The following is a 22,815-nucleotide window of genomic DNA, read 5'->3' as shown; positions in this document are numbered from 1 at the left end:
GATGGACCCCGGAGCACGGGCCATCTGACGCCATGTCGGAGGCCCAGGCCAGTTGTGTGAGGGCGGCCGCCAATTGACCTTGGCAGGCACCAAGCACTGTACAATCGGAGTAGGATGCATACATGCGAGTCTATTGAGGATAGGATGGAATGTTTTTTAATTCTTTTTTTTCTGGACGTGTTCGCTACGCATTGGCAGGATATATTTCCAAAGCTTGGCCAACTTTTTTAGCCTTGGAGAAGCTCGAATGTTATTTCAATCTGCCGTGCAACAACATGTATGTGAGCTGCTACCAAGCTGAGCTGTGGCTAGTTAGGTGTGGCTACGGAGTAGTTAAGTGTAGTACGGTCAGTGGCGCAGCTACCTTGCCCGCTGTGGGAAAGTCGGCAATACGTCGGCTACCACAATTGTGAACAGGCGACGCCAGAGCCAGGGACACCCCATTCCCCATTCCAGGCCGAGCAAGTGCTCCAGGTGGCTCGCACCAGGCGAACTGGTGCTGGCCGGGTGGAACTTCAGAAGCTGCCAGAGCACACATTTTGCTGGGTGCAGCTGTGACTAGGCCTCTCTTCGGGCGCGTCAGGCCTAAAAAGACAAAAAGAGGGTTGCAAAATGAGGCGGTGGCCCCAGCGCCACAAGTATCATTCCCGCCAAGCAGCCGTGGTCAGTGACTTTGTCTCCCTCCCTAAAGTCTCTAGCGGCGCTGCCTGGCACCCCGACTGGCAACTAGCAGCCAACTACTCGCCGTCATCAGTCAACCGCCCTCTTTCCACGCCTGCAACCCGGTGAAAATTCTTCGCGCGCCAAAACCATCCCCAACGTCACCCCGTCGGCCGGGACAACTTTGCCATCAAAAAAGAGCCACCACAGAGCCTTTTCCATCTTTCTTTTGCTAAAAGGCAACTTTGCATGACTCTATTTATGACTTGATCGCTTTTTTTTGCGGATTTTCCGCTGGCTTGACGCCGACCTTGGCTCACCCGGCACCATGTCGTCACGCAAGGTCAGAGTCAAGAAGTTGAGTGTCAAAACTCCTCTTCCTGTGCTGAGAGAGGATCAAATCGATCCTTCTGAATATGAAGCACTCAGCTCTGACAACCAAATTTCAACCGGTGTCGAGCACGCCGAGGAAAAGGTGAGCATATTTTTCCCCTTATCTCGCACTCTGATATCACGTGCCCTTGCACGTGATATGGCTCCGGCACGTCAAGCATGCCCAATGGCAATTGCGAACAATTTGTAACGGAAGCTGTTGGCTGACCCGTGTAACCCTTCCAATAGGAATACCATTTGCAGAGCATTCTCAAGGATGCAGGAACCAGCAATACTCAAGAAATTCCTGTACCACCACCCAAGGAGAGTGACATCAACTATGATGCACTCTACCCTAGTAACTTTCACCAACCATCCTCATATATCCGGTTTTCACAGACTGTAGAAGAATGCATCGGTTGCCAATATGATATGAGCACAGGGGACACCGAATTCCTCAAGTCATACAATGGCAAGTCCCCGACAGGAGGCCCCTTGTCAGAAGATGACTTTGAGCGAATCATGGAAGTCTTTGAAGATACGGCGGCTGAGCAGACTCCATTTGCGTCAGTCGACAATACCATTGTCGGCTATGACATGATGGTCCCGTCGCTCAATCACCTCAACAGCACCTCAATTCTCCAGCATGCCAAGGCAATCTATGAGTACTGGAGGAACGCCCGCCAGGAGAAGGGCAACAAGCCGCTGCACCCTACTCTCAAATTTGAGATACATCAAGAGACAGACGATACCGACCCCTATGTCTGTTTCCGAAGAAGAGAGGCCAGACAGACCCGAAAGACGAGGGCTCGGGACAATAAAGTTGCCGAGACACTAAAGCGTCTCCGGCGAGAGCTCGAGGATGGTCGGCAGCTTGTGCTACTGTCTTTTGAACGAGAGATGATGAAGCGCGAGGTGCTGCACATGGACCGGGCCGTATTTGAGGAGCGAGCCAGACTGAAGCAGATGAAGCTGAGGCTGGGTATCAAGGGCGAGGATGAAGACCTTGTAAACCAAAAGGTAAGCACCACCTCATACGAGCGCTCCCCAAAAGCAACTCTTGCATACTGACTTGATTGCTTGTAGCCCCAAAAACGCAAACCCGCAGAACCTTCAAATGTGCAGAGACAACAGGCTACCCAGCTCCGGGCGCCTGCCCGATCCGATGGCCGTTCTCTCGAACAAGACCTTGTGTTGCTGGCTGATCAGCTGGCACAGAAGGAGAACGAGCTGCGAGAAGAAATCGAGAACAAGGTCCAAAACCACCGTAGGTGGAACCAGAACCACATTGATCTCACTCGAGGTCCGTTGTCGCCGGTGAAGGAGCAAGGTACGGAACTCAAGTTCCGACCAGCCAAGACTCAATATTTGATGACACCACCGGCGTCCATCTCTTCTGAGGAGATGGATGTGGATGAGGTACAAGCTGAGCCCATGGACATTGATAAGCCACACCGACTTCCCGTCTTCCAGTTCAAGGCGGGCACCATTTCACAAGACCAACCACAGACAAATCAGCCGTCATTCCGGCGCCGAATCGGTCGTCTCCAACGGCTGTGGATTGATCGTAGAGGAATGGCAACACCGCCAAGGCAGGAGAGTAGCGACTATTCCGATCGGTGGAAATACGACTCTGATGACGAGGACGTCGACCCTCCTGTGTACGAAGTCGATCCGTTCGATACCCGAGCCCTCAAGTTTAGGGCAACGATTCCGCTGAGCCCGTACATGTTCCGCGGAGGACGGCCTTCGATTGCTCCCGAGGCGGCACCCGCGGCGGCAGCGGCCCAAGCCCAAGCCACAAGTAGCAGAGCGTTACCACAACCTCCCCCGGCAGCACCGCAAGCACAAGCAACGTCATAGAAGACGGCTTCTTGTGCGCGGCCAGCTAGTCAGTGATGGACGTGTGTTTGTATGATTTGATGTTGTTGAGACTCCTCATAGAGCGGTGGTGTCTTTTTGTCCTTTTTTTTTCTTTTTTGTCGTCGTTTCTCATCGCCAGTGATGAGTGGAGCATTCCAGCGTCGCTTCGGCGGAGGAGAGACTTTTCCTCCAAGTAGCCGAGCTCAGCCTGGAACTGTACAGTACATGAATTTTCGGCAGGCAGATGGGGGAGGCTGGCAGGATGGGATAGGCATTTTGCGCGGAGTCGGGAGTTGACAGTTGATAGTGTTGGGCCATCCTTTTTAGACGCAGACCTAAAGAGCCTTCAGAAGGCACTCATTGAAGAAGAAGAAGAAGAAGAAGAAGAAGAAAAATAGTAAAATCAGGCCCGTTTGGCCCCTCGAATGCTGTTCCGCGCTTGCTCTTGTGATGGTGTTTCTTGAAGTCGTATCGAGCACAGAGGTTCAAAGGCCGAGATTGTCCGTCGTCAGGCCATGGTGGAGTGAGCGCATGCCCGGCCGCCGAGCTGCGGTAGCGTGTTTTGCAAATCGTGTCCCCGTAGTAGCAAGGTGTGTATGCCTACTGTCGGGACGCAATGCCGTGATTGCTGTGTCCTGTGGTCATGTCGTGAGCAGATGCCGTATGCGGGCGGATATCCAGGTGACATCAACTCCTGGGCCAAGAGTCATGTGTCAGCAGCATCAGGAAGCGAGCCGGGGGCCATTTCTTTCTTCTCCTTCCGACTCACTTTTTCTACCGAGAGGCCTGGGATACAGCGGGGGTCTGACTAAACGAGTGAATGGGAGTAAACGCAGAGATAATCTCCAGGTGCATGGGAAGCATGGCAAGGAAAAAAAGAGAGTTGATGTGCTGGTGGTTTTTTTGGTACTTCTTGTGGCTGCGGGGCCGGGAGATGCCTGGCGGGTTTTGTTGGAGCAACAGGAGTGACGGCTTGTGGGGCGCCGCGGGTGGGTTGGTTGGAGGCAACATTGCTTCCCGTCTCTACTCTGGCTGTTTGTACAAGTATCAATTGATCCCTTTCCAAGCTGGGTCGTGGCAATGCCGCCGCCACTTTTGCCCTCTCTCATACCTTTGCTTCTGACAATCGCATCCTCCTGTGCCTAGTTTAATCACTGTTGGAACTCGGCCTAAGCGGACACAAGCAGGCACGGGGTATGCGGGATGGCAAGCTTCGGAATGGCTCGCGGCCAACGAGAAACAAGCCCCGGCCTGAAAAGCTTGTCCCGTGTCATGTACTGAGGCCGCGGGCAGAAGTACCGGCGCTTGACGGTTTTCTCTGTCTGATGCCGCACGGCTGGCCTGGCGAGGTCATGCCCTACTTTGTCGTCAAAAACTGCTGCGGATAAAGGCCAGGGCAGCAAGGGAGGTGTTGGGGCTTGTGCAGCAAACTACAGCCAAAGCCCTGAACAAGACTGTACATCCTTTGCACAACGCCAAACTATCACGGACGAAGTCTGTGTTCACATGTCCCATGGTGCTCTTGCGGATCGAGTCTCATCAGCAAGGATCTTCTTCGAGCCGGTCGCCGGCACGCCCGGATGATGTAAATGTTTACAACGCCAAAGACATCATGGGAAAATCGTACAAGACGGTTCATCTAATGGAAGGCTCAAGATTGTGAGAGGTGACGTGGGCTGTGGTGCCGACATGCCATGGGTGAAGTTGTTTGAAGCCTCGCGCCTCCCGGCATCAACGACCAAAGCCTCGGTCGACAACATGACCAGATAGTCAAGAGACCCGACGAGACTAAAAGGAAGAACGTGAGCAGTGTATTGCGCACGGGATCGTCAAGGACCCCAACAGTGCGTCTATGCGCACCGTATCTTGTCGTACCTCGCCTGTGCTGGTGTCGGGCAGAGTGGGTGTAAGACGCGGCCGGAAAGCGGCAACGTATGAGGCAAAGGAATTGGCGCTCCAGGACGAAGCATGAAGACGGAACTCGGTAGGGTCGGGCGGCGTGTGTTGCGTCTAATCCCCCATCCTGCTGCGACGACGGGGGTAGTTTGACAGAGTCTCACAGGGGACAGCGAGCACGACTTTTGCAAAGTCTGAATTCGCAACGGATGGCCGCCTATATTGCCGCATGGTCTGGTCCAAGCTACGCCAGCGGGGGTGGTGGTGAATCCATCTAGACACCGGAGCTTTCCTGGACTAGCAGCGTTTATCTCGTACATGATGAATACCCTGTGAGAGTAATACGCAACTCGAGACCCTGATGCCAACGAAATGTTGACCTAGGGGTAGGCAAAGCGGAGAGCTAAATAATAAAGCCTTGGTGCTGTAAATTATCCCTCCAGGGGCCCTGCCGGGGGCGAGCTTATGTTAAATAGCACCAGACTTGACCACATGTGCGGATTTCACGAGGTCTATGATGCTACATGTGAATATGGCAAATTGCTTTTGTTATCAACTAGTTATTACGAGCGCTTTACCCTCAATTAATCTAGTACCGAAGAGTAACCTTGATATCAAGTTGATTAAAGAAAATAAAAAAAAAAAGAGCTAGATTTAAGATATCGAATATTATATTTTAGCTGTATTTAGGCCAGAGAAGCGTAACTAACCACATAATATACACAAGTACACGCATCGTGATGCGTTGGATATACTAGCCTACCGAAGAACTAGCAAAAAAATAAACACTATGAGCTAGTTTATCCTCACTGCGGAGGGATAACCTTGACATATATATTATATTAAAGAGGTAAGGCAGGAAGCTGAGCCAGCTCCGGTTACTTGTCAACGTGCCGTTTTCGCTCTCCGTCGGCCACCAATTTCCTCTTTGCCTGATACTGGAGCGAACAGTGGCAGTAGGCTTTCGGCAGTCAGCTCGTTGTGTAGCAATACCCGTATGCCAGCCAATGGCGTCAAGGTCACATTCGGCGGAGAGTGACGTATCATGATTGAGTCTTGTGCAAGCTAAACAAAGCCCTGAAAGTTCATCTGTCACAAACCTACTTTGGCTCCGATTTATTAAGTAATAGGTAGTTGTCTGTTTTGAAGCCAGAGGCCAACTGCGTTGGTGGGGGGTATGCACGGCATAAAGTTGTGCATTGCGTGCTTGGGACATGATGAAAGCCGGGCAGGTGTTCGGCAGGCGGGAGTGGAGGGGGCAAGAAATACCATGAGAAAAGAGGCAATACGTATTTGGCCAGCCATGGCGCTTTACATTATAACATACTATAGCATAGTAGTGTGTGCTTGTCGGTGGGTAAATATATTCTGCCAGACTATAGATGAAAAAAGCGGGTGTGGGATATAAAACTTCTTTTTTCCCCTTGTATAAAGTTGAGAGCTTAGCGGAATAGGTGTTGAATCACGCACTGGCCATGGAAAACTTGGTCGATGGGAAAGATTTGCACGCAGTATTCCAGGGAAACACTCAATATAGCCGTGACTGGTTTTATTAGCATTGTCCATATCTAGGGTAGGATAATGTCTGAGAAAAAAAAATGGCAGTAGGCTGCTGTGGTCTGTTGTATTTCTCAAGACGCTCATATCATCGATACACAAAGTATACATTACGAGGTGCAATTTTTCTAGTTGCAAGTCATCTGCTCATCTTGCCAGGGGCATCTATCCCAAAGACTCCTCTTCAAGTCGGGCGTCTAAATAGCCTCCACCCAAGCGCGTCCCCTCTGGTGTGTCAAGGCTCCAGTGAGGTTGCGAGCCCCACAATACCCATGCTGAAAGCGGGTGACCGCAAGGCGACCCGCTAATTGCGTAAGGGCTGTATTGAGTTAGATGTAGCGATTTATAGCATATTATCTTGATAGTTCTCTTAAAACCACTTAATTTACTAATAAATTAATGTACCTTTTTAAGATATATATCCCTGTAGATACTCGATTGGAGCCTCAACACACCAGAGGGGACATTGTAACACGTCAGTTGCCTCCGCGAAGCACACGCAGGTATCAGTCACGCAAAATGCCCAGCCCACCCACGAGGTCGGGCCCCACCAACGCCGAACCTCAATCCACCTGCCCCTCCACGACCCCTCCAACAAAGTCCAAACATCATCTTTTTCTTCTCAATTTCCGCAACACCACACGCAGTCTCTCCCTCCCATGCCGCTCCTCCGGCAACAACCACGGCCCTAATAAAAAACCCCATGGCGCCGAAAACGTCCTTCATAGCCCTCGGGTGCGAAGGCTCCGCCAACAAGCTCGGCATCGGCGTCATCCAGCACACGCCCACGGGCACCACGATCCTCGCCAACCTCCGGCACACGTTCGTCCCCCCCCCCGGCGCGGGCTTCCTGCCCAAGGACACGGCGCACCACCACCGGACGCACTTTGCCTCGCTGGCGCGGGCGGCGCTCTCGGCGGCGGGCGTCGCCCCCGCCGACGTCGACTGCATCTGCTTCACGCGGGGGCCCGGGATGGGGGCGCCCCTGACGTCGGTCGCCGTCGGGGCGCGCGCGCTGTCGCTGCTCTGGGGCCGGCCGCTCGTCGGCGTCAACCACTGCGTCGGCCACATCGAGATGGGGCGGCACGTCACGGGCGCCGCCGACCCCGTCGTGCTGTACGTGTCGGGCGGCAACAGCCAGGTGATTGCCTACGCCGAGCGGCGCTACCGCATCCTTGGGGAGACGCTCGACATCGCCGTGGGCAACTGCCTCGACCGCTTCGCGCGCACCCTCGGCATCAGCAACGACCCGGCCCCCGGCTACAACATTGAGCAGATGGCCAAGGCCGGCCGCCGGCTGCTCGACCTGCCCTACACCGTCAAGGGCATGGACTGCTCCTTCTCCGGCATCCTGGCCGCCGTCGACGCCCTCGCCGCCCGCATGAGGGCCGCCGGGGAGGGCGCCGCCGGCTACACCCCCGAGGACCTGTGCTTCAGCCTGCAGGAGACCGTGTTTGCCATGCTCGTCGAGATCACCGAGCGCGCAATGGCCCACGTCGGCACCAGCCAGGTCCTGATTGTCGGCGGCGTGGGCTGCAACCAGAGGCTGCAGGACATGATGGGGCTGATGGCGAGGGAGAGGGGAGGCAGCGTGTATGCTACCGATGAGAGGTTTTGCATTGACAACGGCATCATGATTGCCCAGGCCGGATTGTTGGCCTACAAGACGGGATACACTACGCCCTTGGAGGAGAGCATTTGCACGCAGAGGTTCAGGACCGACGAGGTCTATGTCGAGTGGAGGGACTGATGTACCATACATATTCTCAAGACGAATAAAATGCGAGACGTGACAAGGCATTTCAACGTCAAATCAGTGGTAGGTCGGAGACACATGTGTGCAACGGGGGTGCTACCAGGTACGTCTTCATCATAACATTGAGCCGAGTTCGCTTATCCCCGCTGCCAACCTGTGTAGCCCCATCGACTAATAGTTGTAGTCATTAGTGCCTGCGTACATTCCCATCCACAAGCAAATTTTCAAGTGGCCCCTTTCGCCGTATAAACTGGGATACTCTCCCATCATCAGAGACTGAATATAAACAAGAAATCTACTGCGCCAATTTTTTTTTGCAACACAACCATACATCAACAAACAACAACATTAACCTTCATCCGTTGAGGTGGGCTTGTACATTATCGTCGTGACATACTGGGGGCATATTAGCTTTCCATAGACAGCACCGGTGGCCGACATTGAATACATGCCTTGTTGTGATATCGTGTAGTTGCTGATACAGCAAGAACATTGTTCTTGATGCTGCTCGTCGCCAGGTGGTTGAGGACCGTGTGGTTCGGCATGTTCAGCACAGAGTTGTCGTCCTTCATCAGTGTAGCCGCGTTAAGAATGGGCTTGCCCAAGAACCCCGGCAAGCTAGGAGGAGTGGGCAATTTCTCAATAGCACCGATAGCGTTTCTGTAGGCACAAGATTCTTCGGGTTGATCAAAGTCTATCAGATATTGAGGAATCTGGCTGACATATGTTTCTGGCGGCAAAACGGGCTTGCCTTTTGACTTGGCAGGTTCTTTGGGTTCTGATCCAACTTGGGGTTTGGAATCATCTACTTGGACCTCCTCGGTCTTGGATACGATAGAGCCTTGCTGCGGTTCGACAAGCGCATCGTCAGGGTTGACCTCGATGTAGTTGACCAAGTTGTTTCCGAAATCGACGGTTGTTGGCAGGTCCGGTGATGTCTGCATAATTCCATCCGCCAGAAAACGCAAATGATGCGTTCCCGGCAGAATATACACCGTGGTGGCAAAATGGCCGGGCTTTCCTTCACTGTAAATGTCGCATGTTAGCAAAGCTCGCTCTTCCGAGCCCCACGCAATTTGGGATGTGATGAAAGAGGGATACTCACACAGGATGCAGACGCTGCTTCCGGTTCCATTGGAAAATGGTGCCGGTCACATAGATCTTGTCGCCGCCGCGCTTCCATTCAATCTTTGTGGGAACAACTGGTCTAGTCTTGTCAACCCTCAGCTCCTCATACTCGTCGTCGTCAACCGTGGTCGCACTGACGGCGGAGCTCTTTCGCGTCAAACCATCAGATGATTCACCAAGCTCAACATCTGGAAGTCCCTCTTCCGGGGCCAGAATTGGCGAACCGGGTGTGTGGACCTCCTCCTCGATCGGTAGCGGCAACCGAGGCGGACCTCGCAGATACATGTCTGTGAGGCTGTTGTTGGACACGAGGTATGGATCAATGCCGCCCTTTGGTGCGGCGGAAATGTGAGATTCCTTGTGAGGACGTAGTGAGCTTGATTCGGTGGGAACATCGACGGGCTTCGTTGGTTCGTCTCGAACGGGCCGAGCTTCTGTCGGCTTGGAAGGAGTTGATATGTTGCTATGGGGGGAGCCGCTCAGGGAGGAAACAGCGGTGCCGGGCAAGCTCTTTGGTCGGTTGACGGTGGTCGAGCCTGTCGCTTGGGCAAGAGACGGCTCTGGGGGCGCGGCGGAGCTATGTGCTGCGTGCGACGTGGTATGGTTCCGGGCCTCCTTGCGATGAGGCAGCAGGTGATGGTGATGATGGCCGTGGCCTTCGGCAGGCGTCGACGTCGTGCCCGTCGAGCTCGCCGAATCATTTGGCGGGGCACCAGGGGAGCCCGACGAGCCCGACTTGGCGGCGCTGGAATGGTTATTGCCCATGGCCACGTCTTTCTCGTTGTTTCCTTTTGGGACTTGGGGGGGAGGGGGGAGGGGGGCGCCTGATCAGCGGACCACGAAGCGAAATGAGCAGGGAATAAGATGAGGTGCAAAACGTCGCGTGACGACGCAGGTTCCCAGGTATTGGGCAGTTGGAGGAGGGCGGTGCCGTGGTTAGATGCCGGGGCAAGTTTGCGCTGCGATGATGGCAGATGGCCAAACCGCACCCAGCAGGCTGCAGGTGTCAGACTTGTTTTGGGGCCTGTCACTGCCTGCAAAGACAGGGACCGGACGCAAGCGTGCCAATTCGACGTGGGGCGATGGTTTCTTGGGTTGAATGCCGTGATACTCGGGCGGCGAGGCGAGGTAAGAGGAAAGGAAGCAAGTTTAGAAAGTCTGGCCTTGAGGAGCTAGTGCGGTCGCGGGGAAGTGCGGGTGCCATGCGCCAGTTGCAGTCAATCAATAGTCGACATGCATTTCGCAACAAGGCACCTGCCTTTTGGCGGGGTTACTGGCCCACTTTCCTCCTTGGAGCAGATCGAGACACGGAATATTAGGAAGCTGCATCCGGGTTTCTCATTTGGCTGGCACCTGGCATTGTTTCTTGTCACGCATTCGGGTGTCGGAAAAAAGACACCAGCGGCTTCAAAGAACGTCGAGATGCTTTGCCAATACTTGTGACGGCTGCTCTGCGATGTTGCTGCTTTTGTGTGGGGTCAAGTCACTGGCGGTCAATATTTAAGTTGAATCTCCGGCAAAGATATGCAACTCACCGACTGCATGTACACCAACACATTACAGTCCCCAATAATACCATGCGCGATTCGCCAAGATGCTGTTTCGAATCGAATCGATTCTATTATAGCTCTAGATAATGTATCTTGTAGTTGGTATGATTGCCTGATCAACTAGAGACAAAAGCGTCATCCACATAAAGCCCGACCAACTACCATCAGCTTGCAGTGAGTGGCCAGTTGCCACTGCAAACCCGAGCGGCTGTATGATATGACGATGCATCAAAGCGCATTACACTTGTCTAGGGCAGATGCAGCGAATGGCGTGGATGGCGTGCGTCTTGTCAGACCGTGGCTTGTGAAGAGCGAAAAAAAAAAAAAAAATGAAGCCAAATTCCACTGGGAATTTATTTTGACTACAATATAGTCCCAAGGATTTGCCCAGAGGCCCATCAAAGGATCAGTCCACAACTGGACTTATGGCACATCAACTTGTAAATAAAAATGGCATGAAATTGCCGCTCTGCTTATGCTAATACGCGTTTCCCTTGAAGTAAGCCGAGACAAGCAGCTGCGGACAACGGACAAGGACCGCAGCGCCAGTGAATTACAACACACTGACATGAAACATGTAACAAGTTGGTTGTCAAGACTTTAGACCTTTGAATGTTGCAGTCGCTCATGAAAATACAAAAAGCATTTGACCACACCAAGTACCCGGCCACCGTGCTCTATACTGCAACTCTACTCTACTGTGTTAGTGTATACCGCCTGTTGGGCAGATGTATCCGCCAACAGACTGCAGGTCCAATCACGACCCCACTGCATCTGCCTGAAACCATGTCGATCGATCCGCGCAGACCTTGTCAAAAGTCCGCAGCAGCAGCAGCACCAAACTCCGTCGGGCTGATGTACGAGTCGAGCTCACCAGCGCATCGCACCTAGGTAGATGAACCACACTGACGGATTCGCCTCGCCGTCATTGGCGGCAGACTGTCTCGGATGAGCGATGGCGTGCAAGCCTCGCCCAGTCGCGCCATGCACCGCAGCATTACCCGAGTAGGAAATCCAGCCAAAACACGCCTCGCAACGCGACGACGACACTCCCCCCTTTAGTAATGCAAGCCAGCAGGCCAATTGCGCAATGGATACATGACGACGGAATGCCGTCCCCAAACGACAGCCCTCCCGTGGAAAAGAATGGCGGCATCCATCGAGCGCCCCGTGTGAAGACGTCGGCGGCCGTATATACAATGTGAGACCTTGGCCCGGGACCTCCCTCCCTCCACAGAGGCGAGAAGAGAAGAAACACGAGCCTGCAGTTTCTTTGCTGCCCTTTTGCAAAGAGGAAAAGTCCAGAACAAAACAGTCGTCCCGTCCAGAATGGCAGACGACGACGAGCGGCGGCCGCTCCTGGCCGACACGGCGAGCATACACGCCTCCTCGTCGACAGACGACGACGCCGTCACGGCCAAGGACCGGCCGTCGCGCTCCGTCGACGACGACGTGCTCCCCGAGACGTCCTCCCTGGGCCGCAACCTCTCGTGGACGAGCTCGTACATGCTCGTGATATCGCGCGTCATCGGCAGCGGCATCTTCGCCACGCCCGGCACCATCCTCCAGGCCGTGGGCAGCCCGGGCCTCTCGCTGCTCCTCTGGGCCGTCGGCGCGCTCGTGGCCGCGGCCGGGCTCGCCGTCGCCCTCGAGTACGGCTGCATGCTGCCGCGGTCCGGCGGCCAAAAGGTCTACCTCGAGTTCACGTACCGCCGCCCGCGGTTCCTGGCGTCGACCCTCGTCGCCGTCAACGCCGTGCTGCTGGGCTTCACCGCCAGCAACTGCGTCATCTTCAGCCAGTACACGCTCTTCGCCGCGGGCCACGAGGCCGCCGGCGAGGGGGCGCGAAAGGCCCTGGCCGCCGGCCTGCTGAGCGCCGTCACCGCCGTGCACGCCGTCGCGCCCCGGCTCGGCGTGCGCCTGCAGGACCTGCTGGGCTGGGTCAAGATGGCCATTGTCGCCTTCATGGTCCTCTGCGGGGGCTACGTCGTGGCCCTCCGGCCGGACACGGGGCCGCGGGGCGCCGACGCGCTGCTGTCGTGGGAGCGGCTGTGGCGGGACAGCAACTGGGGCTGGGGCGTCGTGTGTCCGGCCCTGTTCAAGGTCTTTTACTCGTACGCCGGGCTGGACAATGTGAGCAACGTGCTCAACGAGGTCCGCGACCCCGTGCGGACGCTGCGCTCCGTCACCCTCACGGCGCTGCTCACCTCGTGCGCCCTCTACTTCCTCGTCAACGTCGCCTACCTGCTCGTCGTGCCCCTCGGCGACATCAGGGGCAGCGGGGAGCTCATTGCCGCCCTGTTCTTTGAGCGCGTCTTTGGGGAGCACGTCGGCAGAAAGGTGCTGCCCCTGGCCGTCGCCCTGTCGGCCGTCGGCAATGTCATGGTCGTGGCCTTTGCAATGGTGAGAGGACAAGAGTTCTTTTCCGAATCAGACCCCCCCCCCCCTTTTTTTCAACCCACACTGATACTGACACGGTTGGCTAACTGCTCGACAAATAAAGGCGCGCCTCAAGCAGGAGATTGCGAGACAGGGCTTCCTCCCCTTCTCCGACGTCCTCTCGTCCACCAAGCCGTTCAACTCGCCCGTTGGCGGCCTGCTGGTCAACTACGTTCCCTCCCTGCTCGTCATTGTCCTGCCCCCCTCGAGTGAGGTCTACTCCTTCATCCTCGAGGTCGAAGGGTACACGGGGCAGATCTTTGGCCTGGCCACTGGCCTGGGGCTACTGTGGCTGCGGTACAAGCGGCCGCATCTTAAGCGGCCCTTTAAAGCGTGGATTTCGGCCGTGGTCCTGAGGTTGTTGCTGGGCGTTGGCCTGCTTGCGGCGCCATTCTTCCCGCCGGCTGACAAGTACAAGGGCGGTCTGTTCTACGCTACGTATGCCATTGTGGGAGCGGGCACGTAAGTCTGACCCTGCCAGGCTTTGTTGTTTTTCAACTTTCGTGTGGAAGCTAATAGTGAACCTAGCATCGTGGGAAGCGTTGCGTATTGGTACGCCTGGACGGTTGCTGTTCCCAGATGGAGGGGGTATAGATTGGAAGAGGAGAGCACAATACTTGCCGACGGGACATCTGTTACGAAACTAGTTCATAAACGTAAATGAGGAATATGCAAGACGAGGGTGTACGGGAAACCGCAGTAGAAGCAGTAGAAGCAATTTGCTATAAATGAACCGAAAGATGCACAAAACACTTTGCAAGTCCAACACGTCATGACTATCGCACCACCAGGTCGACTATTTGCTTCCCACCACCTGAACGAAACCACTTGTACATCACTCCGCGGACTACCCACCCGATTCTCGAGTCGGCAGAATAGTGATTGGCCACGGGTGACGCGATCTGTCACCATGCCGCCAACCGTCCTCCTGCTCCGCACGGATTTGAAATCATCCTGCGCTCCGCCGGCATGAACCCATCTTGTGCCGCCCATTGGGGAATGCCCGAGCCGCCTGTTCCCATCGGCCGTGATTATGAATCCCGGCATGAATAAACACCGCGGCGCAAGATTGCGTGCTAACGTCATGAGCTCCCCCGGGCCCCTACATAAACAACCCTCCCCCCCCTTTCCCCCAAAACTAAAACACCACGACGTGAAATAACCACTTCCACCAGTCCAGGTATAAACACCACCTCACCCGAGACACAACACAAACAGCCTCCATCCTGTAATAACACCTGTACCACCAGCATGGCCGCGGCAGCTGTACAAAGCCCCCTCATCCCCAGCAGCAACAACACGCCCCAAGTCCTCCAGCGGACACAGGAGCGCTCCGTCCCCAAGCACGACGTGACCACCACCCTCAGGTACCACAAGGACAACGAGGACGGCTCGCCGCCTCACCCGACCTACGCCGGCCGCCCAGAGACGTTTGAGCGGCCCTTTGAGCCGCACCAGGTCACAATCAAGGACATTGCGGGCCAAGAAGCCAACTACACGCTCGACGGCAACGGGTTCCAGGTCCTCGGCCACGTCGCCACCGAAAAGGCCTTTGTGGACGACGACCAGATCAAGAGCAGCTACTACCCCGAGACGGAGCAGCTCCTCAAAGACGTGTATGTCGCGGGCAACTTGGCCCCCCCCCGAGCGCACACCAAACAAAAGCTAACCCGCCCGCAGAACAGGGGCAAGCAAAGTCTTCATCTTCGACCACACCATCCGTCGCCCGCCCGCCGGGGGGCCCTCCGCCGAAGGGGCCCTCCGCGGCCCCGTGCAGCGCGTCCACATCGACCAGTCCTACTCGGCGGCCCGGTCGCGGGTGCCCTACCACCTCCCCGACGAGGCGGAGCGCCTGCTGAGGGGCCGCGTGCAAATCATCAACGTCTGGCGGCCCATCCGCAAGATTGAGCGCGACCCGCTCGCCGTGGCCGAGGCCGCCTCGGTGCCGGACTCGGACCTCGTCCCCACGGAGCTCATTTACCCCAACCGGCGCGGCGAGACGTACGCCGTCAGGCACAGCCCCGCCCACAGGTGGTTCTACAGGTCGGGCCTCGAGCCGGGCCAGGTGCTGCTGATCAAGTGCTTCGACAGCAAGACGGACGGGAGGGCGAGGAGGGTCCCGCACACGGCGTTTGAGGACGCCGCCGCGCGGGAAGACGCCCCTGCCAGGGAGAGCATAGAGGTGAGGGCCCTGGTGTTTCACGAGCACGACACCGACTGATGGGTGGACTCGGGGTTTCCCTTGAACGACGGTGTGGACTTGTGACTTGTTTTCGCGGACGGGGAGAAATTCCTTGGTCGAGAGGATTGTGTTGTTTGGACCCAGGGGCCGAGTGTGGTTTCCAAGTTGTATTAGTGGCATCAGTACCGGTACACGTAGAACAACCGTCAAGTGCGTTTTTGCTTCCTCGTCTGATTTGCACCCGCCACGCATCATGACCCAGGGAAAGTCGAGTCCGAGAATGTCCCAAGTGATTCATGTATATACAGAGCCGTTCGTGAACAAGAACCGGGGCATGTACTCAAACCAGCGTCTTTCAAAAAAGAAGAAAAAAAAGGCAACGGTAGACCACCAGCCGAAATGGCAACACCCTCCTCCCCAGTGTACCCCCCATCAACTGATACGAAAACGCCTAGTCATCCGATTCCCCCAAACCGCCGTCCACCTCGCCGTCCTCGTCAACAAGCCGCTCGAAAAACGGATTCTCACCCTCCTCCACGGGCCTCTGCGTCACGCGCGGCACGGGCACAACCCTCGCGCCGTCGACGCCCACCATCCAGTCGTTGCGGAAAAAGTCCACCACCAGCTCGAACCCCTGCTCAAACTCGTGCCACTGGATCGGCGGCACAAGCAGCTTCGGCGCCGGAACCTCCCTGTCCAGCGTGATGAAGGCCTCGGGCATGGGCGCGTCGCTCCAGCAAGCCGCAAAGTTGAGCGGCGGCAGGGCCTCCTTGTTGACGTCCTGCAGGACGTGGACCCTGTTTCCCGCAACCTGGATGTTCTCTTCGTTGAGGACGACTTCGCGGTCGAGCATCATGACGGGCGCGCAGAGGAGTTTGCCCCGGGTGTAGTTGCTGCACTTGTCGTACAGGTCCATGACGTCCCTGCTCTTCCAGGGGTTGAAGAGCGGGTGCGTGTGCATGAAGCAGCACGGGTTTTGGACATCTTCTCCCTTCAGCCCGGCGAGGTCGTGCCCGTCTCCGGCCTCAAGCCCGACAAGAGGTTCGTCTGGCGCTCGCTTGATGAGGCCGTCAAGGTGTGCCTTTTCGAGGCGGCGCAATGGGGTCGTCTTGCCGGGGCGTCGCGCGGAAAGGTATTTCCACACGTCGGCCGATGAGCCGAACCGCTCTTTGACGGTGGTAGACTCGGCGAGAGATCGAAAGGGCTGCTTGCCGAGTTTGCAGTTGAAGTAGTCCAGGACCGATATGGCCGCGTAGTCTTTGAGATTCATACTTTCGCACTTTGGAAACCAGTAGTTGTACCCGTTTGTCACGAACCCAAGTCCGTGGAACCGCTTCAAAAGATAGACGGGCTCGGAAACCGTCTTGTCCAGAGACCAGTGCAGAGAGTTCGCCCGCTCAAAGCACTCGTGCGCATACGAGGCCAGCTGCTTATCCAAGAGACTCTGCCCCGTCATGTAGCACGCCGTGCTGAAGGGCTGGGAAATCCTGTCGTCTCGCTTCAAATTCTCGTCCTTGAAAATAAGCTCCGTCCGGAGAAAGACTTTATCTCCCTGGATAAAGGGCCGCCCCTCATGTCGGTACCTTTGGTCGAATATCACGCACGTCATTTCTTCGACGCTGTTCATGTCCACGTCCTGAACGCGGAGAAGCGGTGCGTTCTGCCCGGCAGAGAGGTAGACGAGCAGCGTGTACTTGGACACGTGGTTTCTCGCCCTGTCGTAGTAAGGCGTGTCCAGGTGGTTCTCGAAGTTGCCGTCCCCGGGAGCAAACTTGTTACTCCGGAAGACGTAGTTGACAAACTCGAATGAATCGGCCAACTCCCCATCTCCAACCACGTCCAGAAGCCCACTCGTCTTCACAGCCCGTGTGAGCACCTCGCTCAAGATGGCGGAATGGAATATAAAACGCTGGCCTCCGCGTGTGCCTCTGTTCAAGGGGGCAACGTACAGCGACAGGCCAGAAATCTCCTTCAGCAACGACGTGCCGTGTTCTCCCTCCAACACGGCAGTAAACACCTCCTTATTCAGTCCCAGCCGCGCAACACTCTTCAGCCCCAAGTCCATCCCATCCACGGCCTCGGCCTGGCGCATCCCGGTCCTCCCCTCAACCCACTTGTCCAACGGGACGATGTTCTCGAAATTATGATACGACAGCTCGGCCGGGTTCACAAAGACGGCAAACAATCTCGGCGCCTTCATGACTTGCGCAAAATGGTTGACAGCCCTATCACGGACCTTGTTATCCAAGTCCTCGATGTACTTCAACACGGTATAGCCCCTGGATGGATAAAACGACACGCTCAGCCCCCCCACAAATGCCGGGTCTTGGTCCCCGTCCAGAAGATCAATCATCCTCTCGAGGATCTTCTTGTCCGTCTCGCGCGCCGACCCGCTCCGGCATGTTGCCAGGAACAGGTTGCGCGCGCCCAGGGCAAGAATGAGCTTCTGCTCATCGTTCAACGACGAGTACTTGAGCGACGCGTGCGGCGCATTGGCAATGACCTCGTGGAAGAAGGCGATTGATTGCCAGTGGGAATCGGGGTCTACAGAAGTGGCGTTGAGGGCTTCTATACGCGGCGCTTTCCCAGGCCGGTGGTCTTGTTCATTCTTGCGTTTTCGGGAGACGCCGCCGCGTGATGAATCCGATGGCGAGTTGTCGCCGGCGTCTTCAGGACCAGGAGACAGGGTCCCGCTTGAAAAGGGGTTTCCACGCCCCATTTCGCGAAGCGGTTACAGCCCCATGTGTGTCAATGGCAATTGGTGTCGAGTCGAGGTGAGAGCTTGAGAGGCATGACGGCGGCTCGGCTGTGCGGCGTTCGTTTCCCCGGACAGTCATGATTCGCCGATTCGAGAAATGCAACGCTGGTTGTCAAGAAGGCCGGCACGAACCACCACTTGCAATGCAAGACAAAATATACAAACACTCGAATTCCTCCCTTGCCAAAAACATGAATCGACTTGGTGAATTCCAAAGAAGAATCCTTGCAACCCCCCTTACAAGTCCACGTCTTTGCAGCCTCGCCACATTCCCCCGACTCCGCTCCCTCGACATCTGCCAGCTCGCAGCAAGCAGCAGCCACCCCCGGACCCAGCCGCACCTTCCCTCCGCATCGAATCCAACCACCCCGGTCAACCAGCCCAACTTATATCCAGGAACCAGCCCTGCATCATCTCACCGTCCTCACTCACTCACTCACTCACTCACTCACTCACTCACTCACTGCCATAAGAACTTGGAAGAAGAAAATCCTCAACGCTCACACCCTTCCAATGCACGTCTTGTAAAACCGGCCCACCCAGTGTCCGCGACACAAAAGTCTGCAAAACAAAACACAAAAGCCTCCGCCCGCAACCATGGACGAGCCCTCGTCCGCGATCCACACCATCGTCCACATCGTCAGATACATCGCCGCGGCGCTCTCGCTCCCCCTGCGCCTGGCCTGGATCCCGCTCTCCTACGTCCTGGCCCTTGTCAGCAACCTCCTCGCCCCGGCGGGCTACATACTAGGCTACCTAGGCGGATGGGTAGGCGCCGTCGCCGGGCTCCTCGTCAGCCTGGAGGTAAGACGTGATACTCCGATTTTTCGCAAGCAAAAAACGCTAATCTTGCCGACCCAGCCCCTGTACACATTTGTACGTACCATGTTCCACTCCGTCGTGCCCAACTAACAAGGTTGCATAGTTTAGCGTGGCAGCATTCATAGGCGTCATCGCGGGCGTCCTCATGGCCGTCGCATCCGCCGTGCTGACCACGTACTTCAACATGCAGGACGAGCCGGAGGACACGTCGTCGCAGGGGCAGCGCGAGGCCCTCGCGCACAGCAAGCAGGTGTACCTGGAGCAGCAGTATCTCCGACAGGAGCCGCAGGGCTTGGAGCCAGACTGGCACTGGGCCGACACGTCGCAGTCGCAGTCGCAGTCGCCGGCGAGGCTGAGGCGCGTGTCTGGGCTGCAGACGGAGACGATTCTCGAGGAGGATGATTCTGAGGAGTGATTTGCCATTGTTATCGATGGGCAAGTATTTTTACTTCTTTTTCTTGTTTTTGAACTTGGGACCGGTTGGGCATCGCATCTAGAGCGCTTGTATTTCTTTTCCCTACGCAAGATACCCCGATTTCGTTTTCAGCCCGTCTTTGAAATAATACGACTAATCACAATGTAACTTTGCTACATCTACCTTTTAGTACGGTAAAAGTAATTCTACATGACTTCGATCCCATCAAAGCAGACAATCACTCACACTATCACTCACACTGATTCGACCGTACTAATCTCCTTCGTCATGTGTGTTTCACTACTCCGTATACACCATGCCAACTCCATACGACTACACAATAATCCTATGCAGATATTCCTGTGTTTGTTTCTCATGAGCCATCCCCATTCCTGTTCCAACGCCAATAAATCTGCATACTTGTGCGATGCTTTTCCGTCTTGCCGGCATCGCCAGTGTAGGCCCACGTCTCATCATCATCAAAAGAGGCAACCCCCCTACCGTCTGTACATGTCCCGGTCCATCCTCCTCTCGTGAACCGGCGACCGACTTCGACTCCTGGTCCTTCGATCCCATCGCTCATCCTTTCCGGCATATCGCCTTCGATCATCTCGCGGGCGCTCATCTCTCCGTCTGCCTGCTTCGTCGCCCCTATACGCGGGGATATAGGTATCGATATCCGCTCCTGCGCCTCCACCGCCTGGTCCTCTCCCTGGAGGACGGTTCCTCCTATATTCAGGGTCATCTCTGTTACCTGGTCTGTCCTGCGGCGGCGGTCGGCCTTGGGGTCCCCTATCTCGTTGCCATGCTGGTCGGCGTTCGTCTCTATACCGACCGCCGTTGACACCGCTTCGGCCATATCCATCACCACTGTTGAAGCCGGCCGTAGCATTGTTTGCGTCGGGGCCAATACCCACGGTGCCACCCTTTGGGGCTGGTGGTAAATTGGCTTTCCGGTCGTGAAACTTTCTCCTATCGAGCTCATGGCTCTCTTCATATGTGGGGATGTCTTCAGGCGCCATCGGCAACGGTGCCATTTTAAAGTATGCGTGTTCCAAGGCATCAACGGCGTTGATTCGTGTTCTCCAGTCTAGTTTAAGGAGTTCTTTGAGCAGCGAAATGGCGCCAGACCCAAACCTATGAGATCTGATTAGCCGCTCAATGCTGGCACAAAATATTTTTTTCTTCTTGTGGGAATAAACTTACTCTCTGAACCGACTTTGCAAGTTTCCAGGACGAGGCCGGGGTGTCAACTTCTCCCCACCGGGGAGTTGTTTCCACCCGGGCATCACGTCGTCATTCGGTGAGCCCATCAGGTCCCATATCAACTCAAGCTGGTGCGGGTCACTTTCGCCTGCGAGGATGGGCTTCCCAACCAACATTTCCCCAAAGACGCAGCTAGAAGCGTTTGCTAGTTAGTGTGTGGCCGCTTTTTTTATCATCTGAGGCATGGAAGACATACCCAACACCCCAAACGTCAATGGCAGTAGTGTACTGTCTGAGTTGTAGCAGCAACTCGGGCGGCCTATACCACCTGGTCACGACCAACCCTGTGTAATCGCGACGCCCCTCGCCCATTGGTCGTCCAGCCTGCGGCGTAGGGCCATCGTAGTGCCTGGCCAGGCCGAAATCGGCAATTTGCAGAATACCATGGTTATCTATTAGCAGATTGGCGGCCTTCATGTCTCGGTGGAGGATGTGATTATCGTGGAGGTAGCAAAGTCCCTGTAGTAACTGCTTCAAGTAGCACTTGATCTGGGCTTCTTTGAAGTGGACCGAGGGATTGTCCAGCAAGCCAGATAAGTCGTGGTCCATGTAGGGAGTGGCCATGTACATGATTGGCTTCTTGCGCTTGTCGGCTGTTTTGCAGAGGTTAGTTGGCTGGGGGTTGTTGCTAACGCCGCGCTTTGTGGTAACGCACTTGATCGAGATGGATGCTCGACAGCCATATCCTCCAACCTCAGAATATTCTTGTGTGAAAGCAACTTGAGGAGCTTGATCTCACGGAGGGCGGTGATGGGAAACTGCCAAGGTGAATGATGGTTAGCATTTCGACGCTTGTGATGATGACGTTGAATGGCATGGCGGTTGCATACTCCGTCCTTTTCGTGGTGCATGATGATCTTTTTAAGCGCGACGAGGGCACCCGTCTTTTTGGATCGAGCGCGGTGGACCTCACTGGCGAGAGTGTCAGCTTCTTGTCGCCTCTACCGAAGACTCTCTGACGTGGCGCGCAGTCGACAGGATGATGCGTACCCGAAAGTTCCCTCTCCCAGTTTCCCTTGTAGCTCGTAATCGGAGATGCGCGAACAGCCTTGGAAGCTGTGCTTGGGTCTGAGATGATTGAGGGCAAAGGTACGTGGCGAGGTGCCGTCGGGCGTGGTCTCTGGAGGCCGATCCATGATGAGCAGTAGAAGAAAGCAAGTTGGGAGGTTGATTCAAGCAACGGAGGAGTCGGTCGTCTACCGACAGGCGGCGCGTCGAGGTGAAGGGACAAGCGACTCAGGTTAGCATTGCCGCGGTGCGTCTGGCTCACGGGATGGACGCGAGTTGGGAATGATGGATCGATTCGGAGACAGCGCTGCGATCGTGGGACGGGGGTTGCGGTTCGCTTGGGCTCGAGCAGCCAAGGACGGCGTGATGATACGAGTCTGAGGTTGATGGATTGGAAGGGCGAAAGTCGAGGATGGGCTTGGACGGAGAGCAGATCTCTGTACGCAAAAGTACCTGGAATGGTATTAATATAGGGCCGAGATCAAGGTTCTTCAAGGTACCATTGCCTTTGTTGGCTGAACGTGGAATGTGATTGGGCACTATGGAGTTGGGTGCAGGTGGTCCAGGCCGCTTCAGTGCACCAAGGCCAGTGCCACTAGTACTAACATGCCACTGGCAAGCAGACGTTGAATAGCACCAGACGATTTGGGTTGACCTGACATGGACAGCTTCTTCAACAGCCACGTCCAAAACTCGGCATCATGCACATCGACGCCAGCTGCATCACGAATCCCGGCACACAGTGACGTAGGTGCACAATGCCGTAATTGCAAAGCTAGCGCATGCTGCGTCATGATTTGATTCATTTCCAGGACATGTCACCTTTTTTTCTTTCGTGCCATGCCACTTGATCTGCGCGAGCTTGCAGAGCTGAATGAGTTCAACTTGCCCAACTGGCCAATGTGCGTGTGTGTGCTCGAGACCAGCTTTCCCTCTTGCCCAGGTCGTCATTGCCAGACACGTCTGCATAATCTATATATGCAATGCAATGCAACCACCAAGCAAGCACAACTATGAACTGCATCGTAAACACCACCATAAGTAATAGTAAACCCCGAGTGTCGCAACCTACAAGACGGGATTAAGCCAACACACACCACAGACAGTAATACAATTCCAATCCCATTGCTTCTCACCGAACAC

At 55.5% G+C, this 22,815-nt stretch overlaps 8 protein-coding genes across 11 annotated transcripts; 5 read left to right on the top strand and 3 right to left on the bottom strand.

Moving 5' to 3' along the window:
- The first annotated feature begins 128 nt into the window (after positions 1–128).
- Positions 129–5,575, top strand: EPL1 (Enhancer of polycomb-like protein 1). The gene is made up of 2 exons (XM_066117898.1): positions 129–2,052; positions 2,119–5,575. The coding sequence occupies exons 1-2, from the start codon at positions 1,465–1,467 to the stop codon at positions 2,893–2,895; spliced, it is 1,365 nt and encodes a 454-aa protein (XP_065977690.1). The 5' UTR covers positions 129–1,464; the 3' UTR covers positions 2,896–5,575.
- Positions 5,576–6,973: 1,398 nt separating this feature from the next.
- KAE1 (putative tRNA threonylcarbamoyladenosine biosynthesis protein kae1) lies at positions 6,974–10,803 on the top strand. Its single transcript, XM_066117897.1, has 2 exons — positions 6,974–8,207; positions 8,289–10,803. Exon 1 carries the CDS (start codon positions 7,052–7,054, stop codon positions 8,096–8,098), a length of 1,047 nt encoding a protein of 348 aa, XP_065977689.1. The 5' UTR covers positions 6,974–7,051; the 3' UTR covers positions 8,099–8,207; positions 8,289–10,803.
- Positions 7,387–10,803, bottom strand: GAL83 (galactose metabolism- protein). The gene is made up of 3 exons (XM_007808612.2): positions 9,210–10,803; positions 8,557–9,130; positions 7,387–8,500 (listed from the first exon to the last, which is right to left on the bottom strand). The coding sequence occupies exons 1-3, from the start codon at positions 9,995–9,997 to the stop codon at positions 8,453–8,455; spliced, it is 1,410 nt and encodes a 469-aa protein (XP_007806803.2). The 5' UTR covers positions 9,998–10,803; the 3' UTR covers positions 7,387–8,452.
- Positions 10,804–11,559: 756 nt separating this feature from the next.
- MUP3 (low-affinity methionine permease) lies at positions 11,560–14,369 on the top strand (the record flags this gene model as incomplete). 3 transcript variants are annotated; one of them, XM_066117894.1, is made up of 3 exons in its annotated part: positions 11,560–13,185; positions 13,286–13,683; positions 13,750–14,369. In XM_066117894.1, 3 exons carry the CDS (start codon positions 12,112–12,114, stop codon positions 13,883–13,885), a joined length of 1,608 nt encoding a protein of 535 aa, XP_065977686.1. In that variant the 3' UTR covers positions 13,886–14,369. The 3 variants fall into 3 exon arrangements, with proteins under 3 accessions (XP_065977686.1, XP_065977687.1, XP_065977688.1); XM_066117895.1 differs by having other exon boundaries at positions 11,560–13,683; XM_066117896.1 differs by having other exon boundaries at positions 12,112–13,185; positions 13,286–14,369.
- Positions 14,370–14,472: 103 nt separating this feature from the next.
- J3458_003675 (uncharacterized protein) lies at positions 14,473–15,129 on the top strand (the record flags this gene model as incomplete). The annotated part of the gene is made up of 1 exon (XM_066117893.1): positions 14,473–15,129. The coding sequence occupies one exon, from the start codon at positions 14,473–14,475 to the stop codon at positions 15,127–15,129; it is 657 nt and encodes a 218-aa protein (XP_065977685.1).
- Positions 15,130–15,162: 33 nt separating this feature from the next.
- Positions 15,163–18,194, bottom strand: J3458_003674 (uncharacterized protein). Its single transcript, XM_007808615.2, has one exon. The coding sequence runs from the start codon at positions 18,120–18,122 to the stop codon at positions 15,855–15,857; it is 2,268 nt and encodes a 755-aa protein (XP_007806806.2). The 5' UTR covers positions 18,123–18,194; the 3' UTR covers positions 15,163–15,854.
- A 564-nt stretch (positions 18,195–18,758) lies between these two features.
- On the top strand, positions 18,759–19,398 carry J3458_003673 (uncharacterized protein; the record flags this gene model as incomplete). Its single annotated transcript, XM_066117892.1, has 3 exons — positions 18,759–18,965; positions 19,023–19,037; positions 19,087–19,398. 3 exons carry the CDS (start codon positions 18,759–18,761, stop codon positions 19,396–19,398), a joined length of 534 nt encoding a protein of 177 aa, XP_065977684.1.
- A 271-nt stretch (positions 19,399–19,669) lies between these two features.
- BUR1 lies at positions 19,670–22,106 on the bottom strand. Of its 2 annotated transcripts, XM_066117890.1 has the most exons (6): positions 21,655–22,106; positions 21,495–21,576; positions 21,320–21,422; positions 20,861–21,257; positions 20,605–20,796; positions 19,670–20,535 (listed from the first exon to the last, which is right to left on the bottom strand). In XM_066117890.1, exons 1-6 carry the CDS (start codon positions 21,798–21,800, stop codon positions 19,896–19,898), a joined length of 1,560 nt encoding a protein of 519 aa, XP_065977682.1. In that variant the 5' UTR covers positions 21,801–22,106; the 3' UTR covers positions 19,670–19,895. The 2 variants fall into 2 exon arrangements, with proteins under 2 accessions (XP_065977682.1, XP_065977683.1); XM_066117891.1 differs by having other exon boundaries at positions 20,861–22,106.
- Positions 22,107–22,815: the final 709 nt, after the last annotated feature.

This window comes from Metarhizium acridum, assembly GCF_019434415.1.
Source record: "Metarhizium acridum strain ARSEF 324 chromosome Unknown scaffold_13, whole genome shotgun sequence".
Classification (NCBI taxonomy): domain Eukaryota; kingdom Fungi; phylum Ascomycota; class Sordariomycetes; order Hypocreales; family Clavicipitaceae; genus Metarhizium; species Metarhizium acridum.
This window is presented reverse-complemented; position numbering and strand designations above follow the sequence as displayed.

Coding starts and splice junctions, on each gene's coding strand:
- EPL1 (XM_066117898.1), top strand. CDS start 1,465: ATGAGCACAGGGGACACCGAATTCCTCAAGTCATACAATGGCAAGTCC. Junction 2,053..2,118: donor AAGACCTTGTAAACCAAAAG/GTAAGCACCACC, acceptor GATTGCTTGTAG/CCCCAAAAACGCAAACCCGC.
- KAE1 (XM_066117897.1), top strand. CDS start 7,052: ATGGCGCCGAAAACGTCCTTCATAGCCCTCGGGTGCGAAGGCTCCGCC.
- GAL83 (XM_007808612.2), bottom strand. CDS start 9,997: ATGGGCAATAACCATTCCAGCGCCGCCAAGTCGGGCTCGTCGGGCTCC. Junction 9,131..9,209: donor AAGCAGCGTCTGCATCCTGT/GTGAGTATCCCT, acceptor CGACATTTACAG/TGAAGGAAAGCCCGGCCATT. Junction 8,501..8,556: donor CTACACGATATCACAACAAG/GCATGTATTCAA, acceptor ATATGCCCCCAG/TATGTCACGACGATAATGTA.
- J3458_003674 (XM_007808615.2), bottom strand. CDS start 18,122: ATGGGGCGTGGAAACCCCTTTTCAAGCGGGACCCTGTCTCCTGGTCCT.
- BUR1 (XM_066117890.1), bottom strand. CDS start 21,800: ATGGATCGGCCTCCAGAGACCACGCCCGACGGCACCTCGCCACGTACC. Junction 21,577..21,654: donor CTGGGAGAGGGAACTTTCGG/GTACGCATCATC, acceptor CACTCTCGCCAG/TGAGGTCCACCGCGCTCGAT. Junction 21,258..21,319: donor CGAGCATCCATCTCGATCAA/GTGCGTTACCAC, acceptor TCTGCAAAACAG/CCGACAAGCGCAAGAAGCCA.